We start from the raw sequence: 26,456 nt of genomic DNA on the forward strand, positions 1-26,456 counted from the left end.
AGTTTTTGTCACCCATCGGTTGCCGCCCAGTACAAAGGGGGTGAATTACGAGAAAATTGCTTTAGAATATTGAAGGAAGAAGGCGGAATGTGACAGAGAGTGCGGCGTACACGATTGACTCATTTGCCCTTGACGTAGAGCTGCTGAAATCCGGAATGATTCAGAACGCATTGCTCAGGCGGGCTGCAGAAACTTGTCTCCCACGTCGCAGCCAACACCTTTCAGTATTAAACACCGGTAGAATAATGTATAATCTAGCCGTCGTTTTTTGAGTAGGTGGAGGTAGCACACATTCTGCACGCCAATTCAGTATTATCGTCAAAGTTGGCTTCGTGTCTGATGGATCATTTACAGAGTAAAACTGTGAAAAGTATACCAATTTCACTAATTCAAAAGATTCACGCTAAAATAGGTAAATCTGGTACGCCTATGTCTACATTGAGTAAAATAACAAAGCCAAACTCCAGACTGGATGTGTGATATTAGTTATAGGTTTTCTTCCCCAAAATAGCTTTATTGTTTTTGGGAAAGGTGCACTCTCACCGGACGTGGGGCACGCTTGCGGCGTTCGTTCACTGCGTCACTACTTTGTTATTTTCTCCGATTTTTTTATAATTCAGATATACGTAAGAGTATGACATAGAAGACGACTGAATACACAACAAGTAAGAAAATTTCGTTCTTTATCTCTGAAATTCGTTGAGTATCTTCCGAACCCCGCTATGCCGCAAGCGTGCCCCACGTCCGGTGAGAGTGCACCTTAAGCTGCCTGTCAAGTTGGCCACAAAACAACACAATGATGCATTATCTTGGACAGGCAAAATAGAGGTACACACGTTATGTCAGTACCCTAGGGCTATAACGTAACGCACGCTGTGCACGGTAGAGAGTTTAACTAAGCTCGAGAGGATCACGGTGACGCCAGGAGTTAGTCTTTCTTTAATCAGGACTGTCTGTGTGTTGTGTGATTATCAATCAAAACAGTGACATTTTTTGGAAGTGGATAACCTCCACCAGGCCTTTTTTAGGATCACATGGTAAGTCGAACTGGCTTAGAGTCTCAGTACACAGTTTTTCGCCTATGGGGATGGTTAACGTGGTTTAAGACCCCAAAGTGAGGAGATTCGACGCCTAGAAAATCATAGCAGGGTGCAGAAACAAGTTACAAGAATTTAATGTGTTGAAGTGCATGGTACAACCTGCAAACTACAAAATACCTGAAAATGACCATATTGTTTTTTTTATAAAAGCCACTTTGATTTGATCCCCGGCGGAGGTCATGGAACTGCAGACGACGCACGGAAAGTAACAGTATCAAGGCGCAAAATCCCACCGTCCGAAGAAGCAACGTAATCCAGCTTATACAGTACCAACACCGATGTAATACTCTACCATTCACCACAGTTTCCAAATCGCTGTTGTGCACGGAAGAATAGCTACGGCGAGGCTCTACTTTATACCTGAACTATTTGGGGGAAGGGGGTCGCGAACAAATACTGTATTATGAGACAACCTGTCCCTGGTGCTGAACACCATCCATCCATACACACACAAACCTGTCCCTGGTGCTGAACACCATCCACACACACATAAACCTGTCCCTGGTGCTGAACACCATCCACACACACATAAACCTGTCCCTGGTGCTGAACACCATCCATACACACACACACAAACCTGTCCCTGGTGCTGAACACCATCCATCCACACACAAACCTGTCCCTGGTGCTGAACACCATCCACACACACACACACACACACACACACGCACACACACCTGTCCCTGGTACTGAACACCATCTACACACACAAACCTGGCCTTGGTGCTGAACCCGATGCACAAAGACCGGCTAAATCGGTGGACCCAGAATCCAGAACCAATTGGTCTCGGTTCAATATTCGCCATGTGTCGACGTTGTGCCCTTGAGAAAAGCACTTTGTACCACTTTCCCTGACGGCGAAGTGACGCCCACCACCTTTATTCTCTAAAATGTGCCTAAAACATCCACGGATTTGGTGCGCCAGTGAGTGAGTAGACATCTGCGTCTTGGCCGCTAAGAACCGTAATTTTTGTATGGATAGTAGAATTCTAAGTCTAAGTAGAATTTGGTGAAAATACAGGGTGAAAATTGGCCGTGGGTGTGAGCCAACCGTCGGAGTAACATTTCTCATATGAAAGCCCGTGGTGGCCAAACTCTACTGGCAACGTATCTCCTGTTCAGCTTAACCTTTTTATTTTCTAAGTAACTTGTCTAGTCGAGTCTCGGAAAATGATGGGCTTAAAAGCCGTTGAAGGAGATATGAAAAGTAGAAATTGACTATGGATATATTTAGGTGCGTCAATGTATTACAAAATGTTACATCTTAGAATATCTTAGAATACTAACTATGTAGGCAAGGTTGCTCTTACCAAACAGATTTACAAGAAGCATGTAACATAAGTCAGTTATACTGTCAAACACAACAAAAATATACCTCGATAAAAAGCTTTAGTCACAAATCTAGAAATCATTATTTTTGGGTCAGGTCAAGGAAAAAGAAGGGATAGAACATATTGTTCAGATTTTATTATTTTGAATTTACCCAAAGAAACGCATATGCATGAACAAAACTTAATGTTTCTTCATTCTTTTCTTTTTCGAGATGGATCTCCTTATGAAAATGAAGATAGTCTTTATTGTACATTCATGCCCTATCGGGCTAAATACAGGCATATAGAAAAAGGATGCAAGGGTCGTATTCAAGTTACATTACACATTGTGACATCGAGATGACTTCTAACACTAATCTAAACATGGATTCTAAAATAATCACATTTGTTCGGCTTCTTCTCGCCTCTAAGTGATGTTTAGAAATGTAGCTTGACACGTGTTTGTATAATATAGTATGATAAGAAATATGAATACAACGCGATGAATGCAAAACTAAACAGAGACGGTGGGCGTTATAAACTTCCTGGCACGTTTGCCCAATTGCTGACAACACGAATCCGCAAGATCACGTGTTAATAAAATCACGTGTCCGTAACTATCGGGAGTTTACGTTCTGAAGTGATTGATCATCGGTATTGATCCTGAAAAAGTGACAGTGGTTGTTGAAAATTTGAACCGTGTGTACTTTTGTGTTGTTAGAAAGTGTAGCTTTGCACTATATGATATGATATTAGCTTCCATGATAACGTAATGAATTATTCCATCCGGATCCCCAGTGGACGTGCACGACATTACCCCACGCCCCCAAATGTACCGACTTGACTTCCATGCCCCAAGCCATTACGAGCAGAGCGGTTTTACAAGGCATATGATCAATCCATAGACCCCAACGTTGCCCCTGAAAAAAAAAAAAACGTTTTCCGTTCCAGGAAAGGGCAAGATGTTAAGCTACGGGAAAACACTTCTGACACTGGCAAATTGTCAGGATGCAAGGTTTTCCACGTACTACCTTGAATAACATCCTACGGGAGCGTTGTACGGGAGGTCGGTTTTAGGATAAAGTTAGGTATCAGAGGTGTCAATACGTTATGAGCCAATGCAATAAATTGCACAGCTCAAAGTTATATAATAGGAAGTCTTTTGTCATTATCTGTCGTATTCTAAATCATTGTAGTCACTACTTTCCAGTCAACGTCCTTTTGAAAAACAGAGGGAAATGGTAAAATAATTGAAGATTGTGGTCAGAACCGTGTGTGTCGTCAAAGATTTCATGCCATGAAATCTTTGACGACACGGTCAAAATATTTGATAAATTTTCTTCGTATTTCATCTAGTCGATGTCTGGCTTTCAGCAGAGCAAGTTGACCCACACACCTCGGGTTGCGGCTCAATTGTCCATGTTTTCATTCTCTCTTTCCTAATGTTACTGGGTGTTGCTTGGAAAATGATGATCATTGATTTGAATTTTGGTTGACATTTGAAAAAGGCTCTATACGTTATAAGTACGGCCTAAAATTTGAAATATGCACCGTTTTTCTTAGTGAGGCCCATGGCTAGAAGGCCAGAACTGACTAATCACCCTTCACCAGAGGCTAATGCAGCCGCAGAAAGCCTGTCGACTCGCCGCCAGTGGAACTATCGGTCACTGCAAGCTTCAGTAAAGCTGAAGCTGATCAGGGTTTTACCGCAAGAGCTCAGAGAGATAGGCAAAAGACTATGTTGGTATCAAAGTTTTTGCTAGTGCACATTTATATGCAATGAGTCATACAGCACACATATATGTCAAACAAAATATTAACTATTTTTAAAATTTGACAAGCAGGCTACACAAAGTCACAAACAATACAAATTCATGACACGTGATTGAATGTCCACGGTTATTCACGCGGTACATAGGGTCACGTCTAAGGGTCAAAGTTGAGACAGCGGTAGGAAGTGGAGTTTAAAGTAGGTTGAATCAGCCATTGATCAGCCCTGCCTACTGACATATCAGGTCATGGGGTCAATGGAGGAGGCTACAAATTTACGGGGAGGCATTTTCTTTTGTTTGTCTGTCTGTGTTTTTGTAGTTGAACGGTTTCCATAAGCTGGTCAAGTTCCCCATACAGTGACAGAGGCACTGTACTGTTGACCAAATCTGTGCATAGTGCATACAAAAACTACGTACTAAAACAATATTAATATTTCACGGAATTGATATCTATTTGAATTTTACAGCGCATTCAAAAGTATCCTTACACATCAAAAGCAATTAAGGTTGTACAGAAATCAGATACAACTTTGCGTCTCAACAGCATATGATCTATGGCACCCATACCCGTGTCAATGATTCATGAAACCCATTCTCTTTGAACTTGCCACCTTCCTGTTATCTGCTTGGATGACCAGAGACAACTGATGGACCGCTGACTGATCGTTATTGGCGCGGGGTGACACAAACGTAATGAATTATCCATATTTCTCGAATCATGTACAACAAATTTTAAAAGTCGATGCTACAAACAGATTTGTATATATTTTTAGATGTCAGAACTCCCATAACGCAAAAAAAAGCAAATACATCAAGGACTGCTCTGCTATTAGAAAGAATACCGAAACTAATGACAATCCCACGTCCATTGCAATACCACATCAAAGAATTGTGTTAGCCCTTATTGGTATAGGTTGTTAAGCTTTATACTATACCTCTATTCTGTACTTTGTGTAATAGTTCTTGCCATACATTGTATCATGTACAATTGTCTTGCAATAGAGTTCTTCTACATGTTGTATGACTGACTGTCTCGGAGTTAACGGAAGCGTGCAGCGACCGTTATCTCCTGCGGTTAGACGATGATGTATCACCGTAGTGCAAGGGAGTCAGATAAAACGGGAGATATAAGTCCCATCTCAGACAGCATCAGTCATAAATACGTGCCCCGGTCCAGATAATGTACTGATCCTTCATTAATCGTATGAATGTGAGATAGCACGCTTAACGTAATGCTTAGATATATGGACACCGAAAGTTAGATTCGGTCATGTTGAATCGATTATAGAGATGACATCCGCGCTCGGTCCGAATTTCGTTGCTCACTCGCTAAACCCAGAAAAAAACAAAAACAGTAGGTTATTATTATAGTATGCAGTCATTTACTGCCAATGGTACAAAGCAGCTAATAATATAATTGTACAGATCTATGCCATAAACCGAAAAAATATATGATAAAGGTTACTAATGTAATCGTAGAGTGACAACGGTAATTTCAAAGAAAGCTAAAATCATAACGATGAAGGATTTATTGTGCATACGTTTTTAGTTTAGCTATTTGTTTGAGCTTAAGATTCTAATCACTTGATTTCATGATGTAGATAAGTTTTGGACAAGTTTTTTTTTACTTTTTATTCACACGCTCACATCGGTTTTGGGGTTACCAGAAAATATTGTCCATATAATCCAACCAACATGGCCTGACGTAAAAATCTTTCCATGATTTTTATTAGGCATAACATAATGTTTATCCTAAGTTATGAACAATGCCCAAGCCCAAAAATGTAGGGATCCTTCATACATTCTTTTCGGTATAATAGAATGTTTAACATGATTATGTTTAGATCATTCCACGGATTTTTTTTGACATGGCATAAAGCGTACCCAAAGCTGTATTCAAACTAGTATAGATTTGTTTAATACATTTTGTTTGGTATGATGTCGTATTTGGACTATGTTTTCATTTCTAAAGGATACCCAAAGTGTGGATTTAACATACTTTTTATTGATACCATGTTTAAGTCGAATGCCATATAGGTTTCAGACATACCAAGTTCGACATAAAGTAATAAAGCACACTCGTCCTTCTGAGTTTTCATAAGTGTGTCTGCTCGTCGTGAGACAAGATTTTGGCAATATTAAACTTGTCTGTGTGTCCGTTCCAATTCAGTTCCCATGTTGACAGGCATGATGGGTAGTCTATCTGTATCTTGAAGATAGCATCGAAACGCTACATACGCGTTGCTAGAATACTAAATCTAAACAATTCTAGCTCTTTCCTTCACCTTGAACTGCCGAACCAAATTGAAGGAAAGGATACAATAACTTGGATGGAAGATTTCAGCCTCTATGCACGATTGGGGTCATAAACATTGTCCAGGTCAAAGAGCCCGAAGAGGTGGTGTCCTGGATAGAATAAAAACGTGAATATAACATGGCCGTTTTATATAACATGGCCGTTTTATTTTCTATCCTTTTAAACGATACTAGATTTATAGTTTTTTTTTTGCCAACACCACGTGCATCACAAAGGTCATGCATCCCTTTCTATGAAATTAATCCTAACCCATTATTACTTTTTAAAAGTACTTTTTCCACACGGGTACATAGAGTATACCCACTTAAAGAGAGGGCTTGTAACACACAGAACGCCTACTGTACTCTAAGATAAACTACAGCGCTGGCAAAGCATTTCAACGCAAATAGCTATTCCGTGTTTAGCTTTAGGAAGTAACGATGGACTCTGGTACCCAAAATAGACTTTACGATTCAGAAAAGCTGCAGTATAAACCCTTAACTCCATCCCGCCAACGTATCTTCATGACTTGGGGATATCAGAGATTATGCCTTTACATAAATCACCTAGCTCCATGAAGTCTGAGGTCTTTTCGAAACTTGAGCGCCTGCGATTGGTTGATAGTAATAATGAGGTTAATCACTTTTACTGCGTAGAAGCATCAGGAACGCATCGGTGAGTCATAAAAAAAACCTTGGAAGGAATAAGTTCTTCTTTGAACTGGTTAGCCCTCCGTAAAAGGAGAGAAGGGATTTCTTCAGTATAATCTAACAGCAAACGTATAGAATCCTTAATGAGGACTAACGGTCACACGGCCGTGTGTGTTCTAAGACTGAAAGAGCAGTTTTAAGATGCTAATTTGGCAAGCTGGGTATTGGTTTGGCCATTTGATATATACTGTTTTGCCATCGGTTAATCTACTTGGAGATTAGATTTTGGAACTTTGGTGGGTTGATCGAATGATCACATTTTAAGTGTTGATTGGTGCGGGGGGCGTTAGCGAAATTTCTCATTTTTCTCCTTTGCAACTATGACTTACACTGACAAGATTTCTACAAAAAGACTAACTCTCTCCAGTAATGTAGTGTCCCGGGGTGAACTCTTAGGAAGAGATTGGTCTTAACTTCAGAGTAATTATTCTTGAATTTTTTATGACTTCAGTGTGGCCGTCGGAAATCCTTGCAGATCCGTCGCAAGTCCTTACTGTTACTGACAAGGTTTTTTTTCACCATTAGGCTAACCATCTACAGTAGTTAAGTGTCCCGGGATGAACTCTTATACATATAGATTGGTCTTAACCTCAGGATGATTATTCTTTGAATTTTTATGGGTTTGTCGCAAATCCTTGCTTGATTTATAGGCTGCGAAGTTTTATCAATAAATAATGTTAATTTTAAATTTGATTCTGATTCCCGATGTATGAATGTTATTTCAATGCGGAAGATATGATATTAGTCATAGATCACTGCAAGGTTTTTCCTCGATCGTTTCCGTTTAGATAACCTTTGAATAGAACGAATTGCTATCAGTTCAAACCCTTGACATGTTTGAAATCTTAGAAACAAACGACAGAGGGGCTGTATGCTGCAAAGCGAGCTATTTTGGTTCACCATCAATCGTAGCCTGTTTGCTCTTATTCAATGGCAGGCGTTATCAGAGAATTATTCGTGACGAGTACTTGGTCACTTAAATTCTACGTAGCACGTTACTTGCCATTCTTATTTCATCGTTGCTTTGACAAACTACATACAAACTAGTATCGCATCTCTTGAAATCGGTGAATTGTCTCGGTATTCACAGGCGCAGGTTTTGTCAGACCAACAAATATAATAAATACATTGTACACACTTATCACTGTATATACCATCGTTGACTCTTATTATTTACTTGTATGTGTATTTTGTTTCGGGGATACAACTTGCAGAGGTGGTATCACCTGTTTTGTCTGTCTCCCCACCATTTTTATATGGGAAGTGTAATAAACTAATAAACAAATAAACATTGAAACAATCCAATGAAACCCCTTGCAGTAACAATGTAGTCAATGTAACGTTACCGTCAGTCATTGTCATTCTTCCTGAATCACCCTCAAGTCGGTACTTCAATATTTACCGTTAAGCTTTTCCAGGATCCCCCCAAGAAGACCCTCACGTAGTAGACAGCTGGAGTGCATGAATAACTCCCTCGGCTCCTAGCACTTAAAATCAGAGATGTCGGGGGTATGCAGGGTTAAGTAGAGTAGTGCCAAGGTGCACTAACTATGAGTGCTATAATGGACTCGGTGTAGAACTCTCAATCCATCCAACATTTTAAACTTAATAAGTCAATTGACAGGGTCATAACTCCTGAGGGAAAAGCTATATAGTTTTCAACATGACGAGCTACACTTATGTATACTTTTAAGGTTTGAGATACAATGAAGTGCGTGACAAAAAGTAGATGTGAGAAAAATACGACTGTAACCTCTTGATTGCAGGGTGAATGTCTGAGTAACAACGCAGCCGGAATTCAAGATCCCAAATTCTTGGATTAGAGTATTTACTATGGTTATTCACGTCACGTTTAAAACTATCAGGATATTTGCTTCTCATTGTGCGAAGATTATGAAATGCAAATCACATTCATACGCGGCGGAAACGTTTTAACAAAAAGTTAACTATGTAAATCTATCACCCTTTTAGGCAAGTCTTATCAAAAAGCAGTAAAAAAGCACAGTTTTTTTCATCGCAATTTTCTGAAACGATGTCACAGTTATGCTAATTAGAACCACATGCGTTTCTATGATAAACACGTTCACCGTTCTGAGCGCGCATGTGCAGGATAAGGAACTGTGGGTAATATGTCAAAGGTGACGGCTTCTGAGTTGTACAGTTCTTGTATTTGTATTGTATTGATTTGCATAACTTTGTCTAAACACGATACAGTCATAAAAGTATAGGAACTTTTTACACTGACCTGCAAACAAGAAACTGTGGGTCTAAATTCAATATAACACTGAAATGTAATGGAGCATCACCAAAATCAGTTTATATAAATTGTATTGTTGATTTTAACTTGAAGATACATGTATTGTTTTATATGCTTTTCTGTATACATTGCCATATCAGAATATACGCTACAGTTAAGGAAATTGTGCATCTCTTTTATATTTGATAGATACTTTCTCACTATAGTTCATATTGCAAAGTCGTATGATATATATATTCTATGTGCTAGATATCTCATATCAAGTATCACCAAAAAATCAAAGAATTTTATCTGAAAGAATTATGATATTGTTAGGCAATAAATTATATAGCGCAGTACTAGTAGAACAGTGGAATTGTTCGAGATACAAAATGGTTTTCGATGTCACACTGTTTACCTTAGAGATTTTGTGTCGAACATTGCTTTTGTTTAGAAGTTTTAAGCTTATGTTTAATAAATATGGCGAGGAAAGCAAATTTACACATTGTCCGTATGAAATAGAACAATATATCATAATTATCATAACAATACGGTTAGACGGATATGACACATTCCCCCAGAAAAAAATTTAAAGTGAATTCTCAGCAATTATCTTTGAAAAAAACTGACATCATGTTAGACACCAAAAGATTTAGTTAGTGATTGTTACAAAACTGCTTAGAAAAATGCATCCCTCAAAACATGTTAAAACTATTTAACATTCCTGCAAACCTAAGTCCTCCCTAAATTCTTATATTTTCATGTATGATAGATAGTAAGCATACCATATTAAGAATGAATTTGTTAGTCTTGAAAGTACATCCTTCAAACGAACGTTCAAAGTAGAATAGCAGATCCTTAGTATTCGTACAAAAGCAATGCCCATGCTAAATCTATAGCAAAACTAAGTACATTATAGAAAGAAAAGTGATTTTGCTAGTGATATTTCCGAAGCTGCTTGCAAAATAGCAACGCTTTGATGAAAAAGGCATATATCAGCATGGCGATGATGACCACTGTACATAATGTCCTAGTCGTCTTGTCATAGTCCTCCGTCTGCAAATTGTGGTCCTTCTGCGATGCAGATGCCGTAAGGTTCTCCTCGAGGTTCTTGACCAGTCTCTCTGCATGATACAAGTTGTCTCCCGTCGAATTCCAAGAAATGAACATACCTCAGGTATGCGGACAAGTTGTTCAGGAGTCCCCTCTCCCTGTACAGTTGCTGTGAGTGTATTCAAGGTACGTCGGCAACTCACGCTCATCCAATAGAATCTCCTCACACTACAATTCCTTCAATGAATATTTGACGGTTGAGCTGCATGTGGCATTCGATCATGTTCAAATCTGCCCTGAACGCGCTGCATCGCTCCGAGCCACATATCTTATTACACGGGGACTAGCGAGGCGAGATTATTCAGACGAGCGGCCCGCAGAAATACTAATAGACGAGATCGACTACCGGCATCCCGAATCCTGAAGAGGTGGTACAAACTGTTGCTGCAGCTTGTGTGCATTTGCAGTCAATTACAGTTCGGGTCAAAGAAGAAATCAGGGTGCAAAAATGTACCTCGACGACTCGGCTGCCATTTCCTGTTGGTATGCGTAGTTCCAACGAATCCTGTAATGAAGCATGATTATACTTATCACCGTACACACATACAGCACATACACCAACCAAGACAACGAAGAAGACCAACCACAAACCTTCACAAATTCAATAACAACTCCACGTTTAATTCCTAGAAATGACGTCATCGCACATCAAATAAGATGAATGTAAACATACCGATGACTGGAACAGTTATGGTGCAGTCTGTACGTTCTCGTGTAACATGAACTTGCAATCACGTAATTAAAAAAAAAAGCTACAAAATGCATCCCAACAGAGAGAGATCACGCGAATGACACACGCAATATAACACTAGTGATATTAAATGTACTTATATAGAATAGAACACGTACAACTGAAGCAAAACAACGTTTTAAGCACCCTTTACAAATAGCAAAAAAATGACATGCTCTAACCACATATGCATGAACATGCACGCTAACTTGCATACTCAAGCAGGTAAAACTGCGCTTTCTGGCAAATTTATCTTTAAAATATCAAAACAACCAAGAGAATGAGTACTTACCAGCGTTTGCGTAGAAGGCGATGATGACAGACTAGCGCAGAATGGCACTTTGTTCGTCTCTCCGGGAGAAGTCAATCTGCCGTTAGCGATACACAGTCAGGCTCATTGAAGAATCCGAAGGCAAGCACCCCGCATTGACGCCTGGCAAGAAGAGTTCAACCCTCGCTCTATTCGTTACGATCCAGTGTAAAATGGCAAGAGAATACGGAACAGAATGTCACTCTGTACGTTCCTTCAGAAATTGCCAATCTGTTGTTAGCGATAAACACTCTCATTGAGGAATCCAATGACGAAGACCTTAGTTATATTGACGATTGCAGCTGGCAAAAGAGTTCAGCCTTCTATATCCTTATCTGTATATCCAGCGTAAAATGGCACGCGAATACGGAACAGAATGCCACTCTGTTCGTTCCCTCAGAAACTGTCAATCTGTTGTTGGCGATATGCAAAATTAGCCTCGTTGAAGAATCCAACGACGAAGACTTCACTTTGATTGACGACTGGCAAAAGAGTTCAACCCTCTCTCTATTTATGAAGACCTAGAGTGAAATGGCAAGAAAATATGACGCAGAATGCCATTCTGTACCTTCCTTCAGAAGCTGGCAATCTGTTGGTGGTGATACGCACAGTTAGCATCATCAAGAATCCAACGACGAAGTCCTTACTTACATTGATGCCTGGCAAAAGAGTTCAACCTTCTCGCTTTATCTGCAGATATCCAGCGTAAAATGGCAAGGGAATATTCCGCAAAGACCGCTGTATGCAGCAGCGATGCCGAAGAAGCATTGCCGTGTGATTTGGACCGCATTACGGACTCAACCAACTCTAAACCGCTAATCTCTCTCACTGTGACATTGAAGAAAATTTATGCACTTTGCCAATTGCCTTGATGCATCCGGTAGGCTTTTTGCGCGGCCGTACGGTATTACTGCAGGGCAGACATACACAGTTGCACTCCACACTCATCAAACGGGTAGACGCATGGAGGTTGGAGACACAGCAAGCCACGATGACGAGCTAACACTGAATAACCGTTTTTACGTTTCCTCATTGAAATCTCTATATCAGTACTCAGTAAACGTTTTGAGACGCGTTGTCCTGACCTGAATGCAACAGCCATGTACATTCAGTTAAACCTGAACAAGCCGCCATGATCCATTATCAGCACCCACTCTGGCAAACAAAATATGTAAAAATCTGTTTTACGCTATCGCTATATTATAGCGTATTTATTCTCTCAGTAAACGTTGCAAAATATAATATAATACTTAGAATTTAAAGGGCATGTTCAGCTTACATACTCTAGTTGAACAAGCCGTCAAAATGTATTAGCAGCACAATCAATTTTGGTTTATAAAATAATTATGGAAAATATGACTGCCTACGTATACCTCTTACGCTTTCGTAATACGCGTACACGTATTAAGCACTCTCAGTACATTTATGAATTACATGTTCTAGTCTGAATGCTGAGACCATGTACATCCTATAAACCTATTAAACAAGCGGTCAAAAGGCAGCAGTTACCATTTCTAGTAAACAGAAAAGGAAAACGAAATTGCTACCGCTATTTAGTAGTCTAGGAACATCTTGTGTTGTGGAATTCAATATCCTGTCATGAATGCTGAGGTCATGTACAGCTTATATATATACATGCACCTGTTAGACAACCTGTCAAAATATATAAGCAACACCCATGCATTTAATTACAGTATGAAATGTATGGTATGATGTGTAAAATATCTGTCTTCCTGTGACTTTAATTTGCAATGTAATCACTTACGTCGTTACCCGAATGTAATGGCCATGTACAGTCGTTAATTGTATAACGTTAGTTCACCTTTATCCGTAGGGTGACCTTTATCCGATGTCTTTAGAAACAGCGCATTCAGGGGTATCAAAATCTGCTGACAGTGGTTTCAAATTTGTAGCATTTTTCAAAAAATGTTCCGATTTGAAACTACCGTCCGTCGACTTCATATCCCTAAATACGTTTTTCTTACAAACAACGAATAAAGGTTACCCTCGGCCTCGGATAAAGGGGAACCAGCGTTATATGTAAAAAAAAAACACTTTCGCAAGGTAATACTATCAGTGATCAGTATGCGTTGTAAGACACTATCCGTCCTGACCTGAACGTCGGGGTCACGTAAGAAGCTCAAACCTGTTGAGCACGTCCTGCGTAGGCGAAATCTCCAAGTGATAAATACATCGAGTCAGTTCACATCTGCGGGGCAACCACAAGAGTTCAAATGAATCATCTCTCGTGTCTCTCCCATACTATCAACAGCGTTCTTACACATTTGTTTAAGACAGATATGACTCTCTTAGGTCATGCTGATTCAAAATTTATGCAATCGGGCAAGAAAAGTTGGTAAAAAAAGGTGCCTTCATTTTTTAAAAACTTAAGTCAGGAAGATTGAACAAATGAATAGTTATGAGTACTCAGCAGAGTATGGTACACCAAGCAATAAACTCTTCATTTTTATCCGTTTGCATGTCTGTATGTGTGTGTGTGTGTGCCTGTGTGTGTGTTTCTGTGTGTGTGTCTGTGTGTGTGTGTGTATGTATGTGTGTATGTGTGAGTGTGTATGTCTGTGTGTGTGTGTGTGTGTGTGTGTGTATGTGTGTGTGTGTATGTGTCTGTGTCTGTGTGTGTGTATATGTGTATGTCTGTCTGTCTGTCTGTCTGTGTGTATGTCTGTGTGTATATGTGTGAGTGTATGTGTGTGTGTGTGTGTGAGTGTGTATTTTTTGTCTTCTAAGTCATACTTCCACGTATTACGCAAAATCGAAATGATAAAGAGATCGTCGAAAATAACACAACAGTGCCGCAGTGAACGAACCCCGCAGTGCCACATCGATGCCCCAAGCGCAGTGAGATACCACCGTTATTTACTCATACATGCCTCAGTTTTACGAATGACGGATGACGTCCGTTATTTCCAGTGATATTCATCACAACCATCGCTCAACAGCAGATACTAAGGTACTTGACTTATCCCGGTGCCGCATTTCCTGCCCCTGACGTCACCGTCACTCGTAAGAAGCCTCCCCAAAGCACGTCGTGTCATCAATCAAACTACAGACTAGATAAAGATGAAAGAAGCAGCAACCCAACAGCATTGCAGTTTGTTATTAGTGGTTAATTAGACTCCCCGTGTATCCCTCGTTTGAGTAACGGTATCGCATTATTTTGCAATTACAACAAGTAAGTTTTGGGAGTATATTACATAAAAGTACACGCAATTGACGCACAATTTTAATTGGTAGAATCAAAGACGTCCTCGGTATAATGGATGATGATATTAATAAAAGAATATTTCCCGCTGCTGTGAATCAAGGCCACTGATTAGGGTGCAAATTGAATACACTTCCTAATATAACATTAGAATATGATCTAGTTGACCCGAAATTTGTCAGTCTTTTTTGTACGTACGAAGATTACTTGTTACATGACTACGACCAAAACAGCATTTATTTTCTCCGTTTGTTACTAAAACAAACATCAGAATTGAGACCATGACAAGCTCAACTACAAAGGTGCACTCTCACTGCACTTGCGTCAAGCTTGCGTCACTGTAGGGTTCGAAAGATACTCAACGAATTTTAGAGATAAAGTACGATTTTTGTTTTTACTCTTTGTGAGTTTTGTCGTCTTCTAAGTCATACTTTTACGTCATACGCAATATCAAAATAATTTAAACAAATCGGAGAAAATAACAAAACAGTGACGCAGTGAACGAACCACGCAGTGTTAAGAGTGAGGTCTGAATTAACCTAATGAAGAAGCAGGGGTTACGAAGGTTGCTCGACAAATTCTCTTGTGTGCTCGAGGCGTGGCTCTGCTAAAGCACGGACCCTCCATTCAACACATCCTATCCTAGGGACGTTCCTATTAGTAACCAAACCTCGGTGCTCATTTTTATTTAAATGAGGTGAGAAATGACACAACATCATTAAATAAATAAATAAAAAAATCATTGCAACGTCAGAGGATTCACACAAGAGCTACTCGCTCGGAACCTGACGCCATACGACGCAAACACTATTATATATGAACGGCATGATGGGGAAAATTGGCAGATAGCTGACATTTCAACTTAACGGTCCATTGCATAGAGCTTCCATACTGCTCGTGGTATACACAACATGTGAATTCTACGTTCGTTCCCTTTGCTCACTCGGTGATTTATTCGGTGATTATTTTGAACTGACCACTAGGCGTTATGCCACCGTACAAACGTAAAGCGGGTCATTAACCCTTCTTTCTTATTAGATTTTGTTACTTTTGCAACACTTTGAGCCAATCATTGTCTCCAAGCCTTGGCCTACCACCCTATTGCTACAGCAGTGGATGGTATGTCATTGACCGTTACTTGTACTACAATATAACTACTGTTCCTCGCAAGGCTTGTAATACAAACATTCATGATCATGAGTTGGGTCTACCATTGGCTCTATCCTATCGGAGATCTGGAAAAGCATAAGACTTAACAGCAAATAATGGTGAACATACAAGCAACCAAGGGGATCAAAGAGGCGAAGTGATAATGCATGTCAATGATCTTCTTCAGACTAACTGCGCAGTCACTTAGAAAATGATGTGGAATCGGCGAGGTGTACCATTACGGAAACCAATGTAAATAACCCATTCAACCGTTCGTAACGTCTACCTCTACATGATGAAACGCTTTTCGGCAGCTCCTTTTCAATTTCAACTGCAGTGAACTACTAGCTCCACACAGAATACCAGATAAACCTACTCTATCTAAATGGCTTTACAGATATGCCTGGGTAGTACGCTGACGTTATAGTTATGATTTTGATATCTGTATCAAATCCGCTTCTTTCATAAACGTACCACAAAATAGAGCCGTGGATCTATGAAAGGAAATCTGTTTAGTTCCAGCCGCTTTCTTCGAGTGATAACTTAATAATAAAGGCTTGTTGTTTCTCTCTTCTTCGCCAAGGTTACTCCATGGATTCCCTTCACGTTTTCGCGTTCCTTGCCCCTCTTTTCTTGTATACTGCCTTTGGTGATGCGACCGTCAAACGGAAGCGAAGCGGGTGGTATTATAGTTTGGACTCGTATCAGTTCGAAGTTCTTGTATCGTCTCCTGCATGCACATAATTCTCACAGCGGCTTGCCTAAGTTCCGTCTTGTATACTTCTGTTCCCTTTTCACACCATTTACATATAACGGCATAGCACTCTCCGTCACTTTTACTAGTACGGTCTTCTCTGCTGTAATGTTTAACATTAACTCTAATATCATTTGAATTGCAACAGGGACAACGCAATATGGACATTAGGCAGCTTATAATTAACGTTGGTTCTCTTTTTTAAATTGTATTTTCACATCGACTATGATTGACATGTGAGTAGTCAGAAATGTCAGTATTACGTCTCAATATAATATACCCGTCATAGCTTCTTACAACTGTGTGGATTTCAGATATATATATATCTGTATCTGCATTTGAGTACCAACTTAATGTTATCAGCCATATTCCTCAATATGGGTAATATGGATTTAAAGAGGTATTCTATAGTACAGACAACGTGTTTTATAAAGTGTGTAAAAAGCCTGAGTGCTTTCAGAAACAGATGATGCTAGTTCACATATATCTACGGGGTAACCTAAATCCGTTGTATCAAAATACATGATATTAAAGCATCTGGATTTGACAGACGTCGGATAAAGGTGACCCAGGTGACAGTTTAGAGAAGAGTCCCCCTGCAGTCAGTCCCGTGGCAGTCTGGGAAGGGGAATGTCTCCGGAATGATGTGCACCTCGGTGGTGAACTCAAGAGCAGTTCCATGGGGAGCCGGGAATGTGGCCTGAGGAAACAATGGTACAAGTTCCCGGTAAAGTGGTATCTCACTGCACTTTTGGGGCACCGGTGCGGCACTGCGGGGTTTGAAAGATACGCAATGAATTTCAGAGATAAAGAATGAAGTTTCTTACCTTTTGTGTATTTTTGTCTCCTTTGAATAAGTCATACTTTTACGTATTACGCATTTTATCTAAATTATAAAAAACAACGAGTAAATAACAAAACAGTGACGCAGTGAATGAACCCCGCAGTGACGCAAGTGCAGTGAGAGTGCATTTACATGAATGATATGAAAATCGTGCGCATTTGCATGCAACACTATGTGAAAGACACGAATATTCAATATGAGCACACACTGTCTTTTCATGTAAACTTTCAAAGAAAACTTTAATGTTACAGCGGGATAATTTTGTATGTTTGCTCAAGCAGTCAGAACTCACCTCGTTTGCGTGCACACTCGCGAGATTTCGACTGGGCGAGATTCTACGTGACCTTTAACTGGAATAGTGCCAACTGAAATCCACATTTCACCCACCTGTATAAAGAACGCCAGCCACCCCACAGCGGGAATATCAAACTCTGCAACGTACGTTCCATTACCCTGTTGAAGAAATTCCAAACATGTATAAAGAAAATAGCTAAAGCTTGTACGTACATTTGCAAACATCGATCTCATGTTGTTAAAACAATTAGGGCACTAGTACTGTTTTCTAAGGAAATCCCATCAACATTTTTGCAGCAATACTGTGTATTTATTTTTTGTTCGGAGAAACCACATTCAAAGCTGAAAATTGGATTTGTGAACAACGTAGGGTGGGAGGAGGGTGGGGGGCTAGGGTTTAACTGAGAGAAGTTAATCGACATTTTTGCAGAGTGGCATTTTAAGATTAGGGAACATCATAGCAAACATAAACTGAATAGTGTACAAATGTATTTGTGAACAACGTGAGGTCAAGAAATCGGGAGACAATGCAATATCGTGACTTTCTAGGGAACCTCGTGATGAAAATTTACCATATCCTGTACGTCCTCAGGCAGCCAGATGACGGGATGAGGCTGTGGTTCCGTCTGTCCTGGCGGCTGATTCACGAGACGAAAGTCACGTCTGCATTGGGAGAAAAAATATTCTTTTTCTTGTTTGCTAAGAAATTAAACACGGCCATCAGATTGCTGACTTTCCACGACGACCGCCCTTTTCATCATTTACTAGGGACGGGCCAGAATTTGAGTTGCGTAGTTGACTGCAACGAGTTTGAATATTGACAATTTAAAAAAAAAATTCCGCTGCAGATTTTAATCATTTCGAGTTTTCTATACTGAATCATCGTGCGCTTTTATTCTCAGAGGGAGTATAGAAGCAAGTGCCCCTATGGATAGAAACATGTGTATTTGCAAAATCTGTCCAAAAAATGTGACCTTAACCATGTTCTGACATGTAGTTGACCTCTAATTAGAAGTTCGGGGCATATTCTCGTTATAACATTGGAGTTCATCTCAGTTGCCACTTTATGGACCAAAACAAACCTGACGAATCCAGCTATGCAGTGGGGGTAAATAGTTCTTGCATGGTTCAACGATGTATTAAGCATAGGAAAGTTGGAAGGTAATCCCTCACCTATCTGTAACAGAAATAGATTAAACTTCTTACCTTTTACCGTCAAGTGTGCGAGCGTGGAAAGACCGAATGGTCATGGGTTTGATATCAGTATGTAGCATTATTCTTCCACTTTTTGTACCCTGAAAAGAATGAACAAAAAGAATAACTCATTATGAAATACAGGACAATATCCCAATATAGTACATGCGCTTGACCCTTACTCTTGAAATACATTGGTATCATCATCGTATTGGAAAATAAAGGGACACAACATGAGGCCTTAACCGAAAATATAACCTTCTCGGCGAAGGTAGAAAACACGAGTAGCTCTAGCTTCCTTACATTCTTTGTACTACGTAGTCATTTCACAATGAAGGCAACTCTTAGTGGCTGAACTTTTCTATTCACTCGCATGTATCTTTTTGTGCTTTCCATAGGTTTTCATCCATATGATAAAATCAACATTACCTAAGGTCAGATAAAAGTAATGTTGATTAGAATATAAGATTAGACATTCAGACAATAACTGGATATGATTTCGGAAACGTGAAAATTATCTTTACATCTTTTGCATTCATAGTTAGGATATAAAAAGCAGTTCCTTCCAGACATATTCAGTGTTGTTTATTTATTTATCTTATTTATTTCTGTCATCTTTATCCAGGGTTGTCCAACACATACAGTGCTATTGCACTGCTTTGCAGTGGAGCCCTGTTGCTGGTCAAAGATATTGTGGATGAAAAGTCTGACCGTGTTCAAAACCATGTTCAGTTGCTTGAATGAATAACTGCTTTTTGGAGTATACTACTGACCGTTTCTCTCGTCCATGTCATCTTTGGTCGCGGCGAGTCCTGTGAAAATCATTAGTTCAAATTGAATCAACTTTATTTTTTATCACATAGAATAAATACAACAACTTGCCGAATAATACAGAACACGATAAGTTTTGAAATATATCACAGGTAGGTACAAGATTGAAACAATACCTCCACGACACTGAGGAAAAATGCTCCCAAACTAAAGAACAGGCTGATTTCATGACCGTCAATAGAGTGTTCAGCATTCGGTATCCATCTGTAGAGGGTTGATAATAACACATGCTCAAATCTGAACCAATATTGAGTTTTAAAGACGACCAGAAAGGATCTTATACTGTTACATCTGCAAATGAGATTGAGTGTTATTTTCTTGATATTTCTTCTTGACAGCCGTGTGTATTAATTTGCACCAGGATCATGAATGTAAATGTAAGATATGAATATTACACACAGTTTCAATCTGAACTTATAACATATAATCGTTTGAAATTAATATTCGTCACTGCAATTACGCAGCCATGGTACTTATGACAAAAGCGTAGCATAGTTTCTATTAACCGCATGGTTTATATGTAACTATAGATCACATTTATCCATGCACGGGGTAACCTATATCCATTGTTAAAACGAATTATGTACGAATATGAAGTCGAAATTTTCAAACGTTTGCAGTTACAAAATATTTTGTGACTACAATTTGTATTGCAATTTGAAATCAGCATCCGTTGACTATACATATAACCCTTAATACTCTGCTTTAATAACATTGATCACACAACGGATAAATAAAGTTAAGATATCGTTTTGTAAAGATGAAGGTTCAAAAGATGTGTTCTTTGCTATACCTTCTATATTTCTCTCCTTCTAACTGGTCCCAGTAGTAGTAGGAATCATCCGGCATGAAGAACTCGTCACCTCCCGTTCCAATGATGTACTTAGGCATTGTCAGACGATCCTTGTATGCTGTTACATGACCATAAAAAATGTTAGCTTTTGTGATATAAAGCAAAACTCTTTTCTTCCAACACAAAGGTATACAAGAATCAAATTTTCAACAACCACTGTCGCCTTCTTCAGAATCAATACTGATGACCAACTTCAGAACTTAGACTCACCAGAGTTACAGACAAGTGACCTTGTTAATGTGATTTTGAGGATATGTGACGTCAGCAATTGGTCAAACGAGCCAGGAAGTTTGTAACGCCCACCGTCTCTGTTCAGTGATTGCTGGAGTGCCCTTGTGTTGTATTGACCACTGTTTTGCTTGCTTGAATCCGTCTATACTTTAGTGGTATTTACCAAAGTGTTGTGTTTCTCTTAGATAAAATAATATAAGGGGCAATAAAACTTTATGACGTCATCAATATGGCCCGAAAAGTCATATCTAGAATTCTTTTGTACCAAGCTATCAATATGAGCTATAACTCCATTCTTTCCTCATCTATTACTGAAAAAATAAACGAGGACGAAATATCCCAGTGAAGAAACTTTAAGATGTGGCCTCGATATGTCATCTCAAGAATCTTCTTGAAGTAGTTTATCTGATAATCTGTTATGAATATTTGTCGTGAGTGAAGCCTTACCGAGTGGGTCGACGATAGCTGCTAGTTTTTCGAGATTTGGATCATCCAGTCGGCTGGTGATGTTCTCGGCATAGTAGTCATCAAAGGCAAACGTCCAGCCTCCTAGCGCTCGGTAAAAGTGGTGCAGATTCTGTTCGTGATATAAAAATATAAACTGCCTCAATTATGTCGTCTGCTTTTTCTGCCGTGGCCGACACGTACAATGAGTTCCATTATGTTATGTTATAACCTAAGTCATTGCCTGTGCTATATATATATATAGAGAGAGAGCCTTATTTTGCCTGTTCAAAATAGGCTCAACACACCTCACAAAAATAGGTGTGTTGAGTCGGTAAACAAGTTTGTTGCTCGTCATTGCATGTGTTGGCCACGGTAGTCTTTTTGTACATAATTTCGACAATGTATAGGCATTTTTTAGTCTTAAGCAGTCATTATGTTGCACAATTTACTCGATCGATCAAGAAGAAAATAGAGACGGAAAAAAACTTCTCCGGTGGAACGTAGCTATAGAAGAAGAAGAACTTTGTTGCGCGAAAATTGTAACAGGCACAATGGATGGCAATCTGTTGTATACAGGCAAGAACAAATAGCTAATGAGTACTTCTCTTAAAACCTACCGCCTTCATGTTCAAAAGGTCCATGACAATAGGGGCTATAGCAAACACCCTCTTGTCTACCGCACCAGTGGTCCACGTGGTCCAACCGCGCTATACGGAAACATCAATGTAATTTTCAATACACCTCTTTAGGTTACAGTATGGGTCTTATTAACATAACAGGAAAATATTAAAATGCAAGACATATTTCAAGGAAGGTAAATTACAGATGTATTGATTAAGCAATGATAACATCACATACCTTTGACTCCCCTGCTACCATGAACTTCTCCGGCTGATTCCCCGTCATTCTGTTTACGAAGTCTTGCACTGTGTCCATCGCCCGGACAGCTGCCTATAAGAAGGATGTTTAACATAATTGATACTGCACCAGCTATGCTATCAGGAGCAATTCCAGTACTAACCGCTAGGAGGGGCGAATCTATGTCACTTCTTTCCGAGCACAAGCACTATTGACACACAAACATCGTGACAGTAGCATGTATAGAACACGATGTATCAAAACCTGACATTTCGATGCAGTACCCAAGGAAGACGCTGGAGGTCCGAATGTGATAATCTATTTTGTTCACAGACACGCAGAAACACGCACACACACACACACACACACACACACACACACACACACACACACACACGAACAAACACACACACACACACACGAACAAACACACACAAACGCTGCTGAAGATCTAGATCTGACCTCCATGACATTTCATTCCAAGGTTCATGATGACTCAAGCAAGGGAATCTGTCTTGGGATTGGGATTGACTATGGGAATCTGTCACACCACATTCTCCTACGCAGAGACTTCTTGCAAGAGGCGGTTTACTGGCGCCTTTGGATGTCTCTGCGTAGGAGAATGTCACATCACAGAATACTCTGACTATTTTCTTGAGCTTAGCCTCTTCGAGGTTGCAGTCTTCGGAACAGGTCCGTTTTTTGGTCGCGATTTTCAACGTTGGCTATGTTTTCTTGTGCCGGGAAACTCCCTTTCACAGCAAACTCCCTTCCTCGACAGACTCCCTTTCCCGGCACAAGAGAACACAGCCACCGTTGAAAATCGGGAAACAACCCCCCCCCCCCCCCAAAAAAAAACAACAACCCCGTTCCGAAGACTGCAGCGGAGGCTAACTTCAGCTGGCATAAAAAGACATGTTAACTGTGTTACCTTTGTCATCGGGTTCCTGAGCAGCCAGTCTGGCTGGTCCGGGTAGTCCAGGAAGTGTCTCCACGTGTACGCGATGATAGCGTCTTCAACTCGGCTCTTTTGTAGTGAATCATTCTGAAACGTGAAGAAAACGGGCAGTTGAAGAAAGTAACTTATATGTATGACAAGATAGGCTAGATTTTCAAAATAGGCAACAAAAACTTTGTATAGCTGGATTGAAGCGACAAAACATTGTGTCACATGCAACATGTATTTCATTTCTGTATTCAAAAGGTGCACAGAATGACACTAGTAAAACAAACTGGTATCACTTATTACCAAGTTGACAACTGCAGTTAAGGCTACCACAGGTGTTACTTTCACTTTTACAACTACGGTAATGGCTACATGTATCTGATTAGTGTTACTTTCTACTAATTTAGTCAAGGGCAAGACTATATAACACGGTATATTTAAATTTTGGTATTTTTTCGTCATGGTTGCCATCTCCAAAGGGGAACAATTTAAATTTATTTAATTTTCTTCAAAAATCAGGCCAAAACTAACGAGCTCACTGCTATCATTCATAGCATTTACTTGCTTGTGGTCCAGCAGTCTGTGTTCCGAAGCATGTCTTGCCTTCTTCAATGATTAATCAATAAGAAAACATTTGAAGACGTAGTGTACATTGTACCTACTATTCATTGTTTTCACTGATATTCAGGACATTACCTTAAACACGATGGGCTGGTTCGGTACCTGTTTCAAGTCCGCGCTGACACTAGGTAAAAAGAGTATCGGTGAATTCTCTTCGTGTTTTATTTATTATCCCGTTTGTTTCATTGCTTAATTGTACGTTAATATTCAAATACCGTGAGATGCCATATAGATTTGCTCAACATTTTACTAATTCATATTTCTTTTGCGAAAAATGATACGGACTTCATATTAGAGATTTATGTAGTTTGACAAAGGAAGGCAAATAAATTGCAGAAGAAATTTATAATCAATGAATCGTTTTATAGTTCCCTTATTACTTGGAGGGAGATACCCTAAATGTTGTTTTTCTACTCGCAGTTAAAATACCTTCCTGTTGACAACGCAACCATTCTGGTCGGGGCGATGAAGTTGTCGTCATAACCGGGAAGTCTAAAGGACAGAAAATATGAAGCTTTATCCATGGGGTAACTTATATTCAAGAATAAAGTATGAAGTGATAACAAGTCGACCGACGGTGGTACAAATTGTAATTCCAAAATATTGAAGTTGAAACAACAGATAACTCTAGATATCCCGTTTTTAGAGAAAATGGATATAGGTTACCCCGTGGATAAAGGTGAACTAGCGATAAATACATCATGGCAATCCTCTGTGTGTTTGCGCTGTTTCATTCGATAGTTGTTCGATCGAACAAAGTAATTGCTTGCTCATGTTTTTACAGGTCACAAGTTGAGGTATACAGATTGCAGGTTTGTTATGTGTTTATTTGTTTTCACTTAATAAAACAATAACGTTGAATATTAATTCCTAACAGTGGAATTATAAATGAGGCATAACACTGCAATGAAGGCCTGAAGCTCATGCTTATGTAAAACATACATCAAATCAAATGAAACGAAACAAAATATATCATATCAAGTGAAACAGAAAGAGATGACAATGCCCATACCTATCCGTATTATCACCGTACTCTAGAAACAACAATGCGGCCTCAGGGTGGGTGATGTTGTCTGGGATAGTGACGGTCAGGTAGTGCCACCAGATGGAACGGTCAACTTCATCTTCTGGAAGTACGTAATAGCCATGAGAGTGCAAAACAATACATCAGCAATGCCATAATTTATATGTACACCTAGATTTCCTGCCTGAAAATCAACCGCTGGAATAATTAGCTGTTTTTGATTTGTCTGTGTCCGTGTGTGTCTGTGCTTCTGGGTATAAGTGGTCAGCATAACTTTAGAAGTGAGATGGCGTCGCGTAATCGGCAGCGCTTTCATGTTTCTGACCTAGGGCAAAGTTACAATGAAACCCATCACCTTGGAGTTGCCAGTAGGGTCACACCTTTTTAAAAATGACCATCAGGTCTTGTTACGTGGTGACCATTAGATAAAAAAACACATCTTGATGGGTTGTAATATTTGGTATGTAAATGTAGATAGGGGTTGGGGTCGATTTCTGCCCCCTTAGTGTGTGACCTTAGTTTGTAAAATATTTTATCAATAATGACATTTGTTTGTTTCTTTTATGTGCAGTAAAATTGTAAGGCCAACTTTGGCTAGACAATGTTCTTTTTCGAGCAGATGAAGCTCTCTTCCGCCGGGGTAAACTTTCGCGCCCGGTAGGAGTTTTACACGGTAGGGGTTTTACGAGATCTATGTATGAAATACTGTAGACACTGTACAGAATGGAACGCAGTAAATGTGTTATCGCGCTTGGGGCACTGCGGGGTTCAAAAGATTCAATACTCAAAGAATTTCAGCGATAAAGAACGAATTTTCTTACGTGTTGTGTTTTTTGTCTTCTTAGTCATACTTTTGATTATTACGCAATATCTAAATGGTTTTTAAAAAATCGGCGAAAATAACACAACAGTGCTGCAGTTGAAGTAAAACTTGAGCGAACCCCGCAGTGCCACACCGGTGCCCCAAGTCGGGCAAGTGCAGTGAGATACCGCCTTTACGAACCCAACTCCGTTAAGAAAAGATCGACCGGCGTGTGCTGATGAACTGGGCCGGTGGGCTACACTTGTATCACCGTAGAGATAGTGACTAGCTCCCGATGGCATGGTTACCAGAGTTAGTGTTGTCTCACCTGTGAGCCATTGTTGTGAGGTCATGTTGAGGAGGTACATGGTGTAACCGGGACCCTTCAGACGCCATTCCAACACCTCGTGGTAGGAGTAGTGAGGGTCCGGCTTGTGGACGTAGTCGTCCAGCGGGGTGGTCAGTACACCTGGCGGAAAACTGACCACTACACACAGCAGGACAGAAAGGATCACAACTGATGAAACTCTCTCCGCACACATGGCCATGCCTGTAGACTGTCCCGCGGAAGTTTGCCAGAGAAAAGCGGTCTACCTAAATACCAAAATGCACCGGAATACACCGGAATACACCAGAATAATGTTTACTAGATAGACGTTTATCTCTCCTGTTGTGTCCTCACACCCCGCTAAACAAATGTTGTAATCAGCAATGATAAAAAAAAATGCCCGCCGGGTTGGATTGTCATCGCCAGTCTCCATCGGTTAAGTTTTACGTGATTTCTTCTTCCCGGGTCTTCCCATGTTAA

At 39.9% G+C, this 26,456-nt stretch overlaps 1 protein-coding gene across 1 annotated transcript; it reads right to left on the minus strand.

Moving 5' to 3' along the window:
* Positions 1-17,044: 17,044 nt before the first annotated feature.
* Positions 17,045-26,198, minus strand: LOC118413677 (autocrine proliferation repressor protein A-like). Its single transcript, XM_035817204.1, has 15 exons — positions 25,977-26,198; positions 24,835-24,949; positions 24,252-24,314; positions 23,898-23,946; positions 23,187-23,300; positions 22,256-22,348; positions 22,015-22,104; positions 21,398-21,527; positions 20,660-20,777; positions 19,983-20,070; positions 19,809-19,847; positions 19,048-19,136; positions 18,414-18,504; positions 17,935-18,000; positions 17,045-17,403 (listed from the first exon to the last, which is right to left on the minus strand). Exons 1-15 carry the CDS (start codon positions 26,194-26,196, stop codon positions 17,284-17,286), a joined length of 1,485 nt encoding a protein of 494 aa, XP_035673097.1. The 5' UTR covers positions 26,197-26,198; the 3' UTR covers positions 17,045-17,283.
* Positions 26,199-26,456: the final 258 nt, after the last annotated feature.

Source organism: Branchiostoma floridae, chromosome 4, assembly GCF_000003815.2.
Source record: "Branchiostoma floridae strain S238N-H82 chromosome 4, Bfl_VNyyK, whole genome shotgun sequence".
NCBI classification, from domain to species: domain Eukaryota; kingdom Metazoa; phylum Chordata; class Leptocardii; order Amphioxiformes; family Branchiostomatidae; genus Branchiostoma; species Branchiostoma floridae.

Excerpts from the sequence above, each read along its gene's own strand:
- LOC118413677 (XM_035817204.1), bottom strand. The coding sequence starts at position 26,196 with ATGGCCATGTGTGCGGAGAGAGTTTCATCAGTTGTGATCCTTTCTGTC. Across the intron at positions 24,950-25,976 it reads CTCACAACAATGGCTCACAG|AAGATGAAGTTGACCGTTCC; the intron begins GTGAGACAACAC and ends ACGTACTTCCAG. Across the intron at positions 18,001-18,413 it reads CTGAGGACGTACAGGATATG|GGTAATGGAACGTACGTTGC; the intron begins GTAAATTTTCAT and ends TTTCTTCAACAG.